Source organism: Oncorhynchus keta, chromosome 13 (genome assembly GCF_023373465.1).
Source record: "Oncorhynchus keta strain PuntledgeMale-10-30-2019 chromosome 13, Oket_V2, whole genome shotgun sequence".
In the NCBI taxonomy this organism is placed as follows: Eukaryota; Metazoa; Chordata; class Actinopteri; order Salmoniformes; family Salmonidae; genus Oncorhynchus; species Oncorhynchus keta.
In genome coordinates this window covers 46,426,002-46,444,661 of record NC_068433.1, presented here as the reverse complement: position 1 = coordinate 46,444,661, position 18,660 = coordinate 46,426,002, and the positions used below count along the sequence as shown (strand labels likewise).

Below are 18,660 nucleotides of genomic sequence, written 5' to 3'. Positions count from 1 at the left end.
AAAAAAGGGATCAGCAACAATCAGCACAATCACAGAGGTATCGAGGAGAAATCAGATGGGGAGAATCACAGGGGTTTAGCAGGTACATTAGAACTCCACAGTAACCGGCCATTCACAGCTGAACATGAGAGAACTGACCTATGCTGAACTGAGAAACCCATAGAAAATGGGCCTTACCACAGACTCAATCAGCCCACTATATTTAATGAGCCTTTATGGGAGTCAAATATCAATGACATGCCAGATTGTCCATACAGAAAGATTTCCATTGTGTTTTGAGTATGGAAAGGGCAGAGTTCATACGTTTGAAGGATTTCAGGGGGTCTTACCATTTGAAATGTCTTATTGGTTTAGTATCTTATTGGTTTAGTGTTACGGGATAGCTCTTACGGCCATGTGACGCAGAAGTAAAGTGAAAGACAATGATTGATTTTTGTTGTTGATTGTAACATTCATGAAACATCTGATCTTAGCCATGTAAACTTCACATTGCAGCGCATACATTACATTTATAGCTCAAGAGAGTTGTAGTAGTTGGTGTAAGATATAAATTGCCATAATTTGTAAATGTGATCTTTATGTTGCATGAAATTTCAATGACTGTTTTGGATTTTTAAGTATTTGCAAGACCGAAAAAGCCTGTTAGCCGACATGAATTAAGGCATAATTTGCACAGCATGATTAGCACATTGAGTCTTGCCTGCAAATAAGACAGATTGCAAAAAGTTGCATACAGGATAGGTAGCACAAGGTCAAAGAAGGCATCCAATACATCAAAGAAACACAACCACAGCAGCCTCAAGGACAGACATCACATAGTAATAACACAGAATATACAGAAACAACTGGAACTACCTACAGAGGCTGTATACCACAGTTGACAAGTAGGAATGCAAATTATTTTAAGTCCAGAAATTCTTCGAAAATACAGGCGTTTCAAATAAACTCCAGAAGCAGGAATCTACTGCAGCCAAATCTCAATCTCAAAGTACATAAAATACAGTGCCCAGGTATATCTGTGTATAGCTTAGAAGGAAAGGTTGGCATTAGCTCATGCTCTCAACAGCAGCACTGAGAACACAGTGGCCCAGCTGTTGATCACCATTTCACAGTCACTCGTCTGGTCAACAACAAATTAGATAGTTTAATTTTTCCAGGCTACCAATAACAGATTGTAAAAGGATCAGCCATCGGGTAACAGATTGAGCCTTAAAGTGATTTGATTGCAGACATCTCAAGGGAAAACCATTTTAACTGGCAGAGGAGGAGAGGAGGATGGGCTGAGAGAGGTATGTGAGTTACAAAGACATAGGAGAATCCCGACAGAATTGGGGAAAGCTAGGAGCTGATTGGTTGAAAGGAGAATAAAGTAGTCAGGCGGCGTACCAAGCTCTCCTCTCTCTCCTCCTGGCCCGGCTACACAAGTCCAGCAACACACACACACGAGAGAGAGAGAGAAATACACCATAGGATAACACAAATTAGAGACAACAGGATCCAAACAAAAAACATGACAAAACATTAACATTACAAATATATTCAGACGGTAACAGCGTTGCATTATGACATGAGAGTGCAGCAAAATGAACATAAGGCACAGAGTCAAACCAGCTATCAACTTAGGGGAAATCAAATCAAAGACAGAAGTTTTCATACACTTAGGTTGGAGTCATTAAAACTCGTTTTTCAACCACTCCACAAATTTCTTGTTAATAAACTATCGTTTTGACAAGTCGCTTAGGACATCAACTTTGTGCATGCCACAAGTAATTTTTCCAACAATTGTTTACAGACAGATTATTTCACTTATAATTCACTGTATCACAATTCCAGTACAAGTTGACTGTGCCTTTTAAACAGCTTGGACAATTCCAGAAAATTATGTCATGGCTTTAGAAGCTTCTGATCGGCTGATTGACATTATTTGAGTCAATTGGAGGTGTACCTGTGGATGTATTTCAAGGCCTACCTTCAAACTCAGTGCCTCTTTGCTTGACATCATGGGAAAATCTAAAGAAATCAGCCAAGACCTCAGAAAAAAAAATTGTAGACCTCTACAAGTCTGATTGATCCTTGGGACCAATTTCCAAAAGCCGTTACGTTAATCCGTACAAACAATAGTACGCAAGTATAAACACCATGGAACCATAGCAGCCATCATACCACTCATGAAGGAGACACGTTCTGTCTCCTAGAGATGAACGTACTTTGGTGCGAAAAGTGCAAATCAATCCCAGAACAACAGCAAAGGGCCTTGTGAAGATGCTGGAGGAAACAGGTACAAAGAGATCTAAGTAAAAACAAGTCCTATATCGACATAACCTGAAAGGCCGCTAAGGAAGGAAGAAGCCACTGCTCCAAAACTGCCATAAAAAGCCAAACTACAGTTTCCAACTGCACATGGGGACAAAGATCAACCTTCATCGTTATGTTTGGAGGAAAAAGGGGGAGGCTTGCAAGCCGAAGAACACCATCCCAACCGTGAAGCACACAGGTGGAAGCATCATGTTGTGGGTGTGCTTTGCTGCAGAAGGGACTGGTCACTTCACAAAATAGATGGTATCATGAGGCAGGAAAAGTATGTGGATATTTCGATGCAAAATCTTAAAGACATCCGTCAGGAAGTTAAAGCTTGGTCGCAAATGGGTTTTCCAACTGGACAATGACCCCAAGAATACTTCCAAACTTGTGGCAAAATGGCTTAATGACAACAAAATCAAGGTATTGGAGTGGCCATCACAAAGCCATGACCTCAATCCTATAGACAGAACTGAAAAAGCGTGTGCGAGCAAGGAGGCCTACAAACCTGTCTCAGTTACACCAGCTCTGTCAGGAGAAAATGGGCCAAAATTGTGGGAAGCTTGAGGAAGGCTACCCGAAACGTTTGACCCAAGGTAAACTTAAAGGCAATGCTACCAAATACTAATTGAGTGTATGTAAACTTCTGACCCACTGGGAATGTGATGAAAGAAATAAAAGCTGAAATAAAATCACTCTACTATTATTCTGACATTTCACTTATTTAAAATAAAGTGGTGATCATAACCGACCTAAAACAGGGATTTTTTACTAGGATCAAATGTCAGGAATGTTGAAAAACTGAGTTTAAATGTATTTGGCTAAGGTATTTGTAAACCTCCGACTTCAACTGTACATCCAACATGTGAATTAGTCAGACGCTGTATTCATGACCATGGGATGAAATAACTGAGGACTGAAATGTTAAACAATTTTTAGGATAGTTAATTTAAAAAGGGAAATTTGCTTAGTTAATGTTTTACAGTTAATATTTCAGGAAATTAAGTTATTTATGGAGCTTGGCCCATTGACAGAACGTCCTTGGGCTGGTTCATGGGAAGACATTGTGGAGACTAGACAGACATTTACAATTATCTATTCAATCACTCATACAGACGGGCAGATGTACGCACACACAAACGTTCAGGCAGGTTGCATATCAGACTCATATATATTCCAGTGTACAGTATTGGGGCTAAAGGTTGCTACTCTGTATGCCAGGAGAGCATATCTGACAGTTGAGATGATTGCCAGTTCCAGTAGTAAAGTGGATATGTTGCAATGCATGTTGGAATGACAGTGGTTGATGTGGCATGACTGGGGAGAGTTCTAGCAAGTCCAGACCTGAGTCTAATAAAAAGGCATGTGTGATTAGAAGTTTGACATTTGATAGTATCAAACCTGCTATTACACCGTAACAAACACCTACCATAGCTTTTCATGTACTGTTATAAACTCAACAAAAAAAGGAACGTCCTCTCACTGTCAACTGAGTTTATATTCAGCAAACTTAACATGTGTAAATATGTGTATGAACATAAGATTCAACAACAGACATAAACTGAACAAGTTCCATAGACACGTGACTAACAGAAATTGAATAATGTGTCCAAAACAAAGGGCGAGGTCAAAATCAATAGTAAACAGTCATTATCTGGTGTGGCCACCAGCTGCATTAAGTACTGCAGTGCATCTCCTCCTCACAGACTGCACCAGATTTGCGAGTTCTTGCTGTGAGATGTTACCCCACTCTTCCACCAAGGCACCTGCAAGTTCCCGGACATTTCTGGGGGGGGAATGGCCCAAGCCTTCACCCTCCGATCCAACAGGTCCCAGACATGCTCAATGGGATTGAGATCCGGGCTCTTCGCTGGCCATGGCAGAACACTGACATTCCTGTCTTGCAGGAAATCACACACAGAACGAGCAGTATGGCTGGTGGCATTGTCATGTTGGATGGTCATGTCAGGATGAGCCTGCAGGAAGGGTACCACGAGGGGGGAGAATATCTTAATTATAATGCACAGCGTTGAGATTGCCTGCAATGACAATGAGCTCAGTCCGATGATGCTGTGACACACCGCCCCAGACCATGATGGACCCTCCACATCGATCCCGCTCCAGAGTACAGGCCTCGGTGTAACGCTCATTCCTTCAACGATAAACATGAATCCGGCCATCACCCCCGGTGAGACAAAACCGTGACCCGTCAGTTAAGAGCACATTTTGCCAGTCCTGTCTGGTACAGCGACGGTGGGTTTGTGCCCATAGGCAATGTTGTTGCCGGTGATGTCTGTTGAGGACCTGCCTTACAACATGCCAACAAGCTATCAGTACAGCCTCTCTCATCCTATTGCTGACAGTCTGAGCACTGATGGAGGGATTGTGCGTTCCTGGTGTAACTGGGGTAGTTGTTGCCATCCTGTACCTGTCCCGCAGGTGTGATGTTCGGATGTACCGATCCTGTGCAGGTGTTGTTACACGTGGTCTGCCACTGCAAGGACTATCAGCTGTCCGTCCTGTCTCCCTGTAGTGCTGTCGTAGGCGTCTCACAGTACGAACATTGCAATTTATTGCCCTGCAGTCCTCATGCCTCCTTGCAGCATGCCTAAGGCAAGTTCACGCAGATGAGCAGGGGCAGCTTTCTTTTGGTGTTTTTCAGAGTCAGTAGAAAGGCCTCTTTAGTGTCCTAAGTTTTCATAACTGTGACCTTAATTGCCTACCATCTGTAAGACGTTCGCGTCTTAACGACCTTTCCACAGGTGCATGTTCATTAATTGTTTATGGTTCATTGAACAAGCATGGGGAAAAGTGTTTAAACCCTTTACAATGAAGATCTGTGAAGCTATTTTGATTTTTACAAATTATTTTTGAAAGACAAGGTCCTGAAAAAGGGACGTTTCTTTTTTGCTGAGTTTATTACAGAACACTCTGTGCTATACTATCCAATGCATGAATGTCTCTGAGTGTGTGTAAGTCAAGTGTATGTTTGTTTTTTTTTGGAAAATATGCGCGTGTCTGTGTTAATGCTGTTTAGTCCTCTCTCTCATTCAGACCACAGCACTGCCTGCTATGAGGCCATCTGGTGCCCCATATGGTCACCCTCAGAGAACCAATGTGTGTTCCTCATCAAGTGAAAAGTCTACACACTTCTATAACAGATCAACAATGGCGAACACGTCAGATCGATCCACGACAAACACCGGCACATAGAATCAAAACAGTTCATTGATTTTAAAAAGGTCTCAAAAATGATCAAAATGACTGACAGGTTAATGTAGCATGGAATATGCAGCATCGTTAGGCCACAAAACCCACAAAAGCAGATTAGTGCAAACCACTGAGTGAATATTAATCAGCATGGTTTGAGATGATTACAGGAAATACAAAACATACTTTTTAGAATCGTCATGTTTATCTAAATAGCTAAAAAAATCACAATGAGGCAAGCGGATTGGTAAGAAGCTGCCGGAAGGTGATGTTACCTGGTCCTGAAAGCAGCCCAGTAGCCAGTCACAGGCTAGGGCCTGAGGAACCGAAAGATTTAAACTACATACTGGGGACTCATTTATCTGTAACACACAGGAGGAACCAATGTACAGCGGAGTTCAATGGCATGTTACACAAGGGAACAAAATGTACAGAAATGTACGTATAGGCCCAATATAGTAGTAGTACTGTATGTTACACTGTAGCATCCTTGAATTAGTTTGAGACAAACAGTACGTTTAAATTGTGCACATAGGGCGAATACAAGCACTAAGTAGATATTCCTATACATAGTGTGTAGAAATGGAGGCTGCTGAGGGTAGGACGGCTCATAATAATGGCTGGAACGGCGCAAATGGAATGGCATCAGACACATGGAAACCATGTGTTTGATGTATTTGATACCATTCCACTAATTCCGCTTTAGCCATTACCACAAGGATGGCCTGTGCTGAGGACCCGAAATTGACTCGGCACTGTGGGTTAGCATAGCACACCCGCTAATGCTAAGCTACAACGCTAACCGGTTGATTAAGCTAATGTGCTAGCAGTCGGCATCGGCCAATATGCTACGCTAATATGCTAGCAGGTTGGATGGGGCTAACAAGCTAATAGGCTAGCTGGATTGGAGTGTTGCACTGCTCAGGAGAATACGAACAAGTCAGTATGCATGCAGGAGGTGTGTTTACCTGAGAACCACCAGCAACGGGGATGACGCAGGTGAGGAGGTTTCCGATCACTGTTTCCAAGGGAACACTGAGGCTGTCCACATGCACGGTGTAGATGAGCCCCAAACAGTTCTGCACAGGGGAGGCACCCAGTCAGAAGACAAGAACAACCTTTCCTTGACTTGTAGTGAAATGACAAATGAGGTTTGTGTGGAAAAAAACACATCTACTACTTAAAACAAAATACAGCCAAATCAAGCCTAGATTTGTCTCAAACACACTTCGTTGTAACAAGAAACAGAGATGAGAAGTGCAATGGGAGTATCGGACAGGGACATGCAGTATTGTTTTGAGGTGCGTTGTACCCTGAAAACCTCTGTGTGGTCCAGACGGGACACAAGCACCAGGCTCTTGGGGGCAAAGACCTGGGCCGGCTGGACCAGCACTGGGACTTCATCCTCATCCACCTCACTGGCCTCAGCTTTCTGTAGCTACACACACAGAAAGACACAGAATATCATACAGTGTACAGAACGTAGCCTACCCTGTGAAAATGTTCTATAGATGTATCATTAAAGATCAAATGCAATATCATACGTCAAGTACTGCTTGGAACATTTATAAATCGTTATCGGTTTCTCATATGATCAAATCGTCTTATTTCCACAACTTTGTTGCCAGCGTAAAATGTAGGGATAAACACTTGCTATACAGTACACTCGCTCTGAGACTTGGAGTAGTTGTTCCCCTTGCTCTGCATGGGTAACGCTGCTTTGAGGGTGGCTGTTGTCGTTGTGTTCTTGGTTCGAGCCCAGGTAGGAGCAAGGAGAGGTACTGAAGCTATACTGTTACTGACAATACTAAAGTGCTTTTAAGAACATCCAATAGTCAAAGGTTAATGAAATACAAATGGTATAGAGAGAAATAGTCCTATAAACCTGGGAATATTGAAGACTCCTGTTAAAGGGAACCATCAGCATTCATATGTTCTCATGTTCTGAGCAAGGAACTTAAACGTTAGCTTTCTTACATGGCACATATTGCACTTTTACTTCAACACTTTGTTTTTGCATTATTTAAAGCAAATTGAACAGCTAAATTGATTGTATTGATGTATTATATTAAGTTAAAATAAGTGTTCATTCAGTATTGTTGTAATTGTCATTATTACAAATAAATAAATAAATAAAAATCGGACGATTGAGTCGGTATCGGCTTTTTTTGGTCCTCCAATAAATCGGCATCGGCATTGAAAAATCATAATCGGTCAACCTCTAGTACAACTATAAGGATACTGTTATTGGTTCATAATGACATTGGCTCAGTGTGTGAGGAGTTGTGTGGCTCGGGGGAATCTTCTCTTTCTCCTCTGGTCTCTCACCTGTGGATTGTCCAGGCCCTCCCAGAACGTGAAACAGGCACAGTAGTGACGCTCTGAGTTGATGTCGGTCAGAACCGACACAAAGAACGACGGACGCTCCCTCTCTGGAACTAACTGCCACCCGTTGGGCTGACAGAACTGAGAGAGAAAAGGAGATGGGGAGAAAGAGGAGGAGGGAGGAGGAGGGAGAGGGTGAGATCGACAGAAAATGAGTCAATGGGCGCAGGGGTTGAGAAAGAAGGGAAGAAGGAGGGAAAAGGGAATGAGGTGAAAGGGATAGAAGGAGAGGAGGGAGAGATAGATGAGGAAGCACGAGAGAGAGAGCGATGACAGGAGAGGAACATACAGTATTAGTGGGCCGTATACCAGTGTGGTATGTCACATGTCCCTACTCTGCAACTCTGTGACTCACCTCTGATCTCTAGCCTATCATTAGGTTATTTTCCACCACTAGGCTACACCAAGTTAAGAAAACTTTCCACGTGTCAGAAATTATTAACCTTACACCCTTATTTTGGATCGGGGTGAGAAATAGGCTAGAAGCAAACCAAGGAATAACCATTGTTCTGTAGGCATTCATGTTGTAAAACATAATGAACACTTAGGAATTCTTCAATACTGACTCGGGCAAAAAACACGAGACAATAATGAGGTAATCAATACTGGAATAAGGGTTATTTGGAAGACATTAAATACACATTAACAGTAAATTATTCAGGGTGATGTTGATCCCTTCACGATGCAGCCTTTCTTCAGGTTACGGATGACGCATGTAGCATCGGGTAAATATGTAGGCTATTGTGCATTTGTTTGTGTGCGAGTAATGTTAGTTACATACCAGTTCGATGCCTTGTGGAAAGGGATTGTCCTCCCAGTCTTTCTCAGGAAAGCGCTGGAGAATGTGACCTTGGCCCTCACTGCCCCCTGGAGAAAGAGAGAGAAAAGAGGGTGACAAAGGTCAGGTCAGAACTCTTGATCAGAGAGCCAAGTTATCTGTCAGGGCCTAGACCACTACTGTATGGCTGGGGATTACAAGGGACCTCACCATACGATATTATTACAATACTTAGGTGCCGGTACGATATGTATTGCGATTCTCATGATTCTATATGTATTGCGATTCAATACTGCGATTTCATGTTCCAAACATATTTCCCACTATATTGCTGCACAGAGACAAGAGAGAGCATGATAAAATGAGTTGGAAACTAAAGTGCTGAAAATATGTTAACTCACTGTTTTAAAAAATATATTTTAAAAAATGTATAAAAATATAGGCTGTACCCTAGCGCAGCTACAGCCGATTAGCGCTAAAACGCTCATTTTTACAAGTTGATACTTCGAGTCAGCTATAGTCCACTGATTTGACAAGCGCACGCGCACACGCACACACACAACTTTGTTCATGTGTTTCAGCTAACCTCATGACCAAACACACACAATGCTCTAAATGTCATAACACCACTAAACACTTCAGAGGGTTATGTGGACTGTGTCATGTGCATTCCAAAGGAAGTGCACCCCTATTGATAAAACTAACACAAATGTATGGTTGTATTGGACATGAGACATGCACTTCTGTCTCTCTCCTAGTTGTGCAGGATATCAACCCTGATAACATGATCCTTAACCCATTAGATATTAATGAAGCGAATGGGAAATATGATTGTTGATTCTGATTTAAATTTCCTGAAATGTACCAGAAGTAGCTAATACAGGTATATTTCATACTGATATTTCTGACCACTTTCCAATTTTCCACTTCTCGTTGGCAACTGGAAATGAACAGATGGGAATGATTAGAAGCATTACATGTAGAATGTTTAACTCAAGTAATTGTGAGCGCTTTAAGATGTTGATTGATAATATTTCATAGGAAAATGTTTATAAATCAGGCCGATGTGGAATCTGCTTTCCAGACTTTTCTCACATCTTTCATTTCACCACTGCTTTCCCTTAGTTAAACCACGTAAGAGAGCAGCAGAAGGGTTCTGGAAACCTTGGTTTACAACCGGTCTCAAAAAATCCTCAGTTAAAAAAAAAGTCCCCCACAAATCCCTCTCCCCTGAATTCTGCAAATTACAAAAAGTATATTAACAAATTTACTCACCTACTTTAGATACCCCCCCAAAATATATATTTGACTAACAAATTCCAAGAATACTTCAATAATATTAAGTCAACTTGGAAAATCATCAATAAACTGTTGAATAAGAAAAAGGCATCTACAACTATCCCATCTAAATGTATAGTTGGAAATAAGACATATAGTGATCCTGATGGTATTTCATGTTAATTTAATCACTTTGTGAATGTGGGTGCCTCTTTGATGAAATCCATGTCTTCCTTGATCACTGAGACTCCAACGTATACCTTCACCAAATCTACGCAAACTGGTATTGTTCCTTAAAGATGTGATAATTGGCAAAGTTATCCCACTCTATAAATCTGGGGATCCAAGATCTTTTACAAATTATCACCCAAAATTCTAGAAAAATTGGTGTGTAAGAGAATGTTGAAACATTTAAAATCAACACTATTCTATATGAGGATCGTAAAAACTACTCCAACGATATGTCTCTTCTGCATCTTGTGGATAAAATATTTACAGCCCTTAACAATTAATAGGCTCGTCATCTTTCTAGATTTAGCCAAAGCGTTTGACATGGTTGATCATGAAATATTACTTCCTAAATTGCATTATGTTTTTCATGATTATACATATAATTGGATGTATAGTTATGTTTATGATCGAAAATAATTTGTTTACGCAAATAGCTGTGCATCTACCAGGGCCAAGATATCCTGTGGTGTCCCACAGGGTTTGAAAATTGGACCTTTCTTATTCCTAATCTATATTAATGGCCTTGCTGATGTGTCCTCTACTACACTTCCCATGCTCTTCACTGGTGATACCAATTTGATTTTATCACATAAGAATTTTGATTCAATAGTTCATGAAGCCAACTCAGGCACGGCAACATTTCATGAATGGTTCCAGATAAACGAATTATCTTTAAATGTAAAAAAAAAAAAAAAATAATAATAATAGAACTTTATAGTATTCACTATTAAGAATAAGAAATATTGTATAAAAAATGTATACAATCATTTTAAAAAGCCAGAATCGCAATTGGTGGGAATGAAATGGAATAAGTTACATCCACTAGATTCCTCTGAGTTCTAAAAGTTGACCTGGAAAGATCATATTACATTTGTCTACAGCAAAGTGGTGAAATCTGTTGGTATCATCAGAATTGCTTCCTACCTCTTTACTATAGCTTAATTTACCCAGATCTCAATTACTGTAATATTGTCTGGGCCAGTATTTAATAGGGAAGCACAACATAAAATCGGTGAGCGTATTGGAATAGGCTGATATTAAATAAAAATGCCAACGTCGATGTACAAAACCGATGTCAAAGCTGACGTGCATACCTATATCTTTTTCACCTTTATTATATAATTTAAGTAGATGACGTAATGATGCCAAAAAAATATACAGCGCTACGCAGAACAAAAGCAGAAAAATACTAAGCGTACACTTCCAACAACTAAACAAGTTCAAGTCGAGCAGTCATTTGAAAGAGTAAGAATATTTCAGCAAGACAACTCAAAGGCGAAATCCATTAACGCCAAGATAATGGAATTCATTGCCCATGACAATAAACCGTGCTCTGTCGTAGATGATGTTGGCTTTCGCAGACTGGTCGATCCATCCCCGGTACACACTATTTTTCAGATGTTGCCCTACTGGAGTTACACAGTATTGTTGAAACACACATCCACTGCTATTAGCGTCACGACTGACATTTGGACCAGCGAGTCTGACAGCACAGTGGGTCGACGAGGATTTGGCACCAATAGAGATGGCAGCTTCAGTTCTAGTCTGTAGGAAACTGTGCGGTATTTTGTTTATGTATTATTTCTTACATTGTTAAGAAATACTTACCAACATACAGCCGGGAAGAACTATTGGATATCAGAGACATCAACTTACCAGCACTACGACCAGGAATACGACATTCCCAAAGCGGATCATGCACCTCCCAGGGTATTTGAACTGATTCCAACATGTAACAACATACAGGAACTCAGGTCCCTTTGTTCACCTGACCTAGAATTCCTCACAATCAAATGCCGACTGTATTATCTCCCAAGAGAACTCTCCTAGGTTGTCGTCACAGCCATGTATATCCCCCCTAAAGCATTTTAACAAAGATAATTTGAGAACAAGGCTACCTAAAGTCTATCAGCATATCGAATGCAGTACATGGGTGAGTAACACGCTCCACCATTGCTACTCTAACTTCCGCGAAGCCCTCCCCCGCCCTCCATTTGGCAAATCTGACCCTGACTCCATCTTGTTGCTCCCTTCCTATAGGCTAAAAATTAAAACAGGAAGTGCCTGTGCTTAGGTCTATCCAACGCTGGTCTGACCAATCGGATTCCACGCTTCAAGATTGCATCAATCACATGGACTGGGATTTGTTCCAGGTAGCCTCAGAGAATAACACTGACGTATACGCTGAGCGAGTTTATAAGGAAACTTATAGAAGATGTTGTACCCACTGACTATTAAAACCTTCCCTAACCAGAAACCATGGATGGATGGCAACATTCGAACTAAACTGAAAGTACGTCCCACCACATTTAATCATGGCAAGGCAACTGGGAATATGGCCTCGATGCAGAAAAGAAACAGGGTTTACGTGAAATGTTACATACACAGCTGGACAAGATGGAAATGGACACAATGACAGTGCGCACTGAGGAAGTGAGGCCACGGACAGACAGAGCTGAAACTTCACTGCTTAACATGTATGATGAAATCCTGGTTGAGAATGAAACGACTGAATAAATGAACAAAACAGTACAGCAAGTAAGTGAAAGAAATAGGTTTTGATGATGTTTTACTGGTAATGGGTACATATGTAACTCTCAACAAAATAACTTTTTGGTCGGTGTGGTGTGTGTGTATGTGTATGTGTATGTGTATGTGCGTAACCTTTATTTAAGTAGTCAGTTAAAGAACAAATTCTTACAATGACAGCCTACCCCAACCAAACCCGGACAACGCTGGGTCAATTGTGCGCCGCCCTATGGGACTCCAAATCACGGCCAGATGTGATACAGCCTTGATTCAAACCAGGGACTGTATTGACGCCTCTTGCACTGAGACGCAGTGCCTTAGACCACTGCATCTGTGTGTGTGTTAACTATTTAACTGCACTAGAATTCTTAAAAGGGCAGCAAAAAAATTGTATATTGGTTATCTGTATCGTTTTTTGGCATGGAAAATATTGGATATCGGTATCGGCCAAAAATGAAATATCAGTGCATCCCTAGTATTTATATTTTAGTCTTTTAGCAGACGCTCTTATCCAGAGCAGTATTGAGTGGATACATTTTAAATGTTTGTCCCGTACTGGTACCCCCGTGGGAATCTAACCCACAACCCTGTCGTTGTAAGAACAATGCTCTACCAACTGAGCCACATGGGACTTAACATATGCCTCCTATCTACACAAATTACTCATCATAGAAAATACATTTCCAAGACAAGCCACCTCCTCTAATTACCTGGCTCCATCCACGGGGTTGACCAACCAGTGCCCACGCACAGTGGCTAACCGGGCTATCTGCATTGTGTCCCACCCACCACCTGCCAATCCCTCTTTTACGCTACTGCTACTCTCTGCTCATCATATACGCATAGTCACTTTAACCTTATCTACATGTAAATACTACCTCAAATCAGCCTGACTAACCGGTGTCTGTATGTAGCTTCGCTACTTTTATAGCCTGTCTTTTTACTGTTGTTTTATTTCTTTACCTACCTATTGTTCACCTAATACCTTTTTTGCCCTATTGGTTTGAGCCTGTAAGTAAGCATTTCACTGTTGTATTCAGTGCACGTGACAAATAAACTTTGATTTGCACCTTTATTTAAGAAACTCATACCTCCCAGACAATTTACTGAAACCCTTCAATGGATTCTGCCGGGTTAATTCTGAAATCTATCTATATAGCAAGACACTGCGATAACCTTCACCTCCCAACTGCCAGACCTCACATAGCCAATTCTCTATCAGATACAGAGGTACCATACTCTGTAATTCTTATCTTCACATTGCCAAAACATCATCATCCCTCAATAACTTCAAGGCAAGACTGGGGGTCAGCCTGATGAACCAAACTACTCAGTAATCTCCTCCATATAGCCCAACTCTCACACAGACATTTAAACAAAACATAAACTGTTTATAATGTGTTGTGATTGCTGATCAGTTCATTTGTACATTTACGATTAGAGGGTTTTGTTATGTGTTTTAACAAACCTTTTCTATTTTTGTACTTGAATTGTATATAGTTTGTGGTGTGGTTTTTACAGTATATAAGGCCCTTGGGCTTCTAACCACACCTACACAGTTTATTTATTTGTTGTTATCTGTATTGTTGATCACTTATTTTCTTTGGTGCCAATAAATTAAACTAAAAAAAGTATTGTGATATGTACCTATTGACCCCCCCACACTTTACTGTCAGTCTGTCGTAAAGAAAAAGATGAGATCAATGCCAAACTGTTACTTCATGACACAGTTATTGTTGACACAGTGGTTGAGGTACTTTCAGTCTAAGGGCTCAGACACATCAACAGCGTTTGCTGGCCGGGAGTACTTCACCTCTGCATGTAATTTGCAAATTGAGCGTGCACAGATTTCACATGTACTGTAGATTCACATGAAGAATGTCGGCAGACAAACATCTAAAGTGGGTGGTCCCTAAAACAAAGCACGCTGAACGATCGGCAGACGAACGCTGGATCCACATTCGTGTAATATGTGCGAGCCTTAAACCTGGCCTTGAGGGATCATGACCCAGAAGGGACTGGCCTTGTTCCAGGCTGCCTCACTTATAGGCACACTTTCTTGGCACAACGCCCTTGCGATTATTCCCGAACACAGTATGATTTATCTTCAGACTTCAGCTAAGATGTCAGTGCTGCTTGTCTTAGCAGAATGACAAAAGCCTTCTTACGTAACCTCTACAAATCACTCTGTTAACCATCATTTGAGCTTCTCTGTCCAGACAGTCGTCTTCACACAGAATTCACTTTATATCACAGCACGAGACCAATCACTGAAAGAGACATTCACAAAGTGAAGAAGGAAGAGAGAGTTTGTGGTTGAATGCTGCATCAGTCAGAGAATAACAAAAGTCTCAGGCTCTTTATCTTGGGGAACAAAACCAAGAGCCCGCTAAGCCCAGTCACAATACAAACAACAACTATAGGGCAGGCAGGCAGCTCCCAAAACCAAACACACAGATGGGAAGGAAATAGCCTACTCATCGTCTCTTCTGCACGCTCTCCTTCACCCATCTCCTCTTACTCATCTCACCTTTGCTACCATCCCAGTCTCACTCTCCCTTTCTCGTGAGAAGGTGGGTGTCATGAGACAGTGGGTTGTGTTCAGTAGACCAGCTGTCCTTCATTCCTGAACACTTTTTTAAAAACCTTCTGGTGTCAAAAACACTTTGACCAGTCAAACACAGAGCTGCAGAAATGCAGGCAGCCAGCCTTTCATATTACATGTACTCTCTCATTCGTTTAAAACACCACTCACGTTCTGTCTAAACAGACGTGAGCAGTGGTCAGGGACCGGGAAGGAATTTACATTTTCAACTTTATCGCACTGCTGTTTATTAATTTAGACCTTCTTCGTGCTACATTAAGTGATGTGCAGGTAGCATAAAAAGTGACGGGATGGCTAGTGGTAGATTATCAGTAGTACATCTGGCTAAATTATCCATACTAGAATACCACTTACAATTGCATGTAAAATACATTCCTTCATTTTAAGTAGTATGCTAGAGTGGATATTGAAACGTATTGTTTCAGTGGCAGCCAGGTGGTGGTGGTGTGTTTTCTACATGTACTCCTCAGTGGTGGACTGTAAACTGTGACAGAAGAGAGGAGCTCATAAAAACTTCCTTAAGGTTTGGCTCTGAGAACTTCAGCACGTAGCACAGGTAGGTGTGTGTGTCTCTCACAGAATATAGTCCTCATGCATTTTGTGTGTGTAAGTGCACGTAGTATATGTTGAATGGGTTCATCTGTGCAGTAAGAGCTTATGAGACCAATAATCGGTCTAAGGTAGAATATTTGACCGTACCCGTCTGTTGCTACGTGCACGTGGGCTGGCCAGTGTTCACACATCTGTGTTTGCAATGCAACTAGTCTAGGGCTGGGCAATATGGCCTAAAAAATCATATCTTGATTTTTTTCAAACATATGGGTGATTCACAATATACACAGTGTACAAAATAGTAAGAACACCTAATACCGACCCCCCCCCCCCAGAACAGCCTCAATTTGTCAGGGTATGGAGTCTACAAGGTGTCGAAAGTGTTCCACAGGGACGCTGGTCCATGTTGACTCCAATGCTTCCCACAGTTGTGTCAAGTTGGCTGAGTGGTCCACCACCCAAAGGACATTTAACAAGTGACATCAATAAGAGATCATAGCTTTCACCTGGATTCACCTGGTCAGTCTGTCATGTAAAGAACCGGTGTTCATAATGTTTTGTAAACCCTGTATAAAGCCGATACCGATTAAATTGGACACTTTGTTTTTTACATTTATTTGTAATAATGACAATTACAACCATACTGAATGAACACTTCATATATTCATATATTACATAATATATGAATATAATACATCAGCGGCAGCGTAGCCTAGTGGTTAGAGCGTTGGACTAGTAACCGGAAGGTTGCGAGTTCAAACCCCCGAGCTGACACGGTACAAATCTGTCGTTCTGCCCCTGAACAGGCAGTTAACCCACCATTCCTAGGCCATCATAAGAATGTGTTCTTAACTGACTTGCCTAGTTAAATAAAGGTGTAAAAAAATATATATAATTAAAAATCGGCCAAATCGGTGTCCAAAAATACAGATTTCTGATAGTTATGAAAACTTGAAATCGGCCCTAATTAATCGGCCATTCCGATTAATCGGTTGACCTCTAATAAATGCAGACATCCTGATGTTATACTAGGGAAATTGCATTTACAAAGCTAGGGCTTCCTTGGCCCCAAGTCAGAGCAGGTCAACTGAGACCATGGCCCAGTGAGTCCCAGGAGCCAGGGTAAATCTTCAGTGGAAATGGAGTAACTGGGCCCAGTAGTAACATTTCCCTCCATACAAACTTACAGTGACCTAAAATGGCCTTTGATAATAATAACCTTTCACAATAGACGACAGTTACCATAACAGACACAGTCAGGTACACACCCTGAGTGATTCCTCTGCCACAAGGTTGAGATATGCTATCAGCCTTGGGCAGTGATTGGGGTGGATAGAATAAAATCTAAATTGTATTTGTCACATGCTTCGTAAACAGGTGTCGACTAACAGTGAAATGCTTCCTTACGGGCCCTTCTCAACCATGCAGAGAAACAAGAGAAATAGTAGAAAAAAAGTAACCGAAGGAATAAAACCACAATCTGCAATATTAAAGCTGACCCAGCCCCCATTAACCTGTTGATCCTACCCCCTACTTTTTCAAACAGTCTGTTAAAAATCGCGCAACATTTCAGCGCCCTGCTACTCATGCCAGGAATATAGTATATGCATATGATTAGTATGTGTGGATAGAAAACACTCAGACGTTTCTAAAACTGGTTAAATCACGGCTGTGACTATAACAGAACGTGCGTTTCATCGAAAAGCGCAGGAAAATCTCATCACTGAAAACTGGAAAATATATCAATGCGCCACTTGAATGTATTGTTGAATAGAAACCACATTACCTGGAGCAGAGGTTGCAATACCTACAGCTTCCACACGATGTCAACAGTCTTGTCATTTGCCTAAGATTTGTTTCTTGGTCAAACGGACCGGATATTTTGGTTGAGATTTATCCTGACATTATTTCAAGACGTACAGCTATAAAATATACATCGCCTCATGATCAATTTGATCGATTATTAACGTTTACTAATACCTAAAGTTGCATTACAAAAGTATTTCGAAGTGTTTTGTGAAAGTTTATCGTCGACTTTTCATTTTAAAAAATGACGTTGCGTTATAAAATGCTGTTTTTTTCCTTGATCACACAGTCTTCATAGATCGATATCTAGGCTATATATGGACCGATTTAATCGGGGGAAAAAAGACGCAATAGTGATGTTTATGGGACATCTAGGAGTGCCAACCAAGAAGATGGTCAAAGGTAATGAATGTTTTAGATTTTATTTCTGCATTTTGTGTAGCGCCGACAATGCTAATTATTTTGTTTACGTCCCCTGCGGGTCTTTAGGGGTGTTGCATGCTATCAGATAATAGGTTCTCATGCTTTCGCCGAAAAGCATTTTAAAAATCTGACTTGTTGGCTGGATTCACAACGAGTGTAGCTTTAATTCAGTACCCTGCATGTGTGTTTTAATGAACGTTTGAGTTTTAACGAGTGCTATTAGCATTTATCGTAGCGCATTTGCATTTCCAGATGTCTAGATGGGACGCCTGCGTGTCGGGTGGAGGTAAGAGGTTAAAAAAAAACAAGGAATAAATACACAATGAATAACGTTAACTTGGCTATATAGTGCAGATAAGAGTGCTGGTTTATGGCACTGAGTACAAAGCCAGGGTGCAGGACATCCTGCATCTGGTAACGGTGATATTACCAAGCAGAGCTGAGGGAAGGAGTCTGCCTTAAGGCACAGACACAATTCAAGTGTTTGCCGGCCGAGAGTACGTAGCACTTCTGAACAAAGTGGCGGCTATAATTTTCAAAACGGAAAAAAATGGCAACAGTCAGA

The 18,660-nt window shown here is 41.2% G+C and overlaps 1 protein-coding gene across 11 annotated transcripts in view; it reads right to left on the bottom strand.

Moving 5' to 3' along the window:
* Positions 1 to 18,660, bottom strand: part of LOC118392438 (myotubularin-related protein 5-like) — a 67,641-nt gene that overhangs the window by 32,925 nt on the left and 16,056 nt on the right. For 6 of the 11 annotated variants that reach the window (XM_052460314.1, XM_052460315.1, XM_052460318.1 and 3 more), the window contains exons 2-7: positions 8,675 to 8,760; positions 7,837 to 7,974; positions 6,821 to 6,946; positions 6,477 to 6,587; positions 5,784 to 5,870; positions 1,387 to 1,416 (exon numbers count right to left, since the gene is read on the bottom strand). In XM_052460314.1, coding sequence (XP_052316274.1) covers positions 1,387 to 1,416; positions 5,784 to 5,870; positions 6,477 to 6,587; positions 6,821 to 6,946; positions 7,837 to 7,974; positions 8,675 to 8,760 — 578 coding nt within the window. The remainder of the gene's footprint in view (positions 1 to 1,386; positions 1,417 to 5,783; positions 5,871 to 6,476; positions 6,588 to 6,820; positions 6,947 to 7,836; positions 7,975 to 8,674; positions 8,761 to 18,660) is intronic. The other 5 variants (XM_052460322.1, XM_052460323.1, XM_052460324.1 and 2 more) reach the window with 3 other exon arrangements.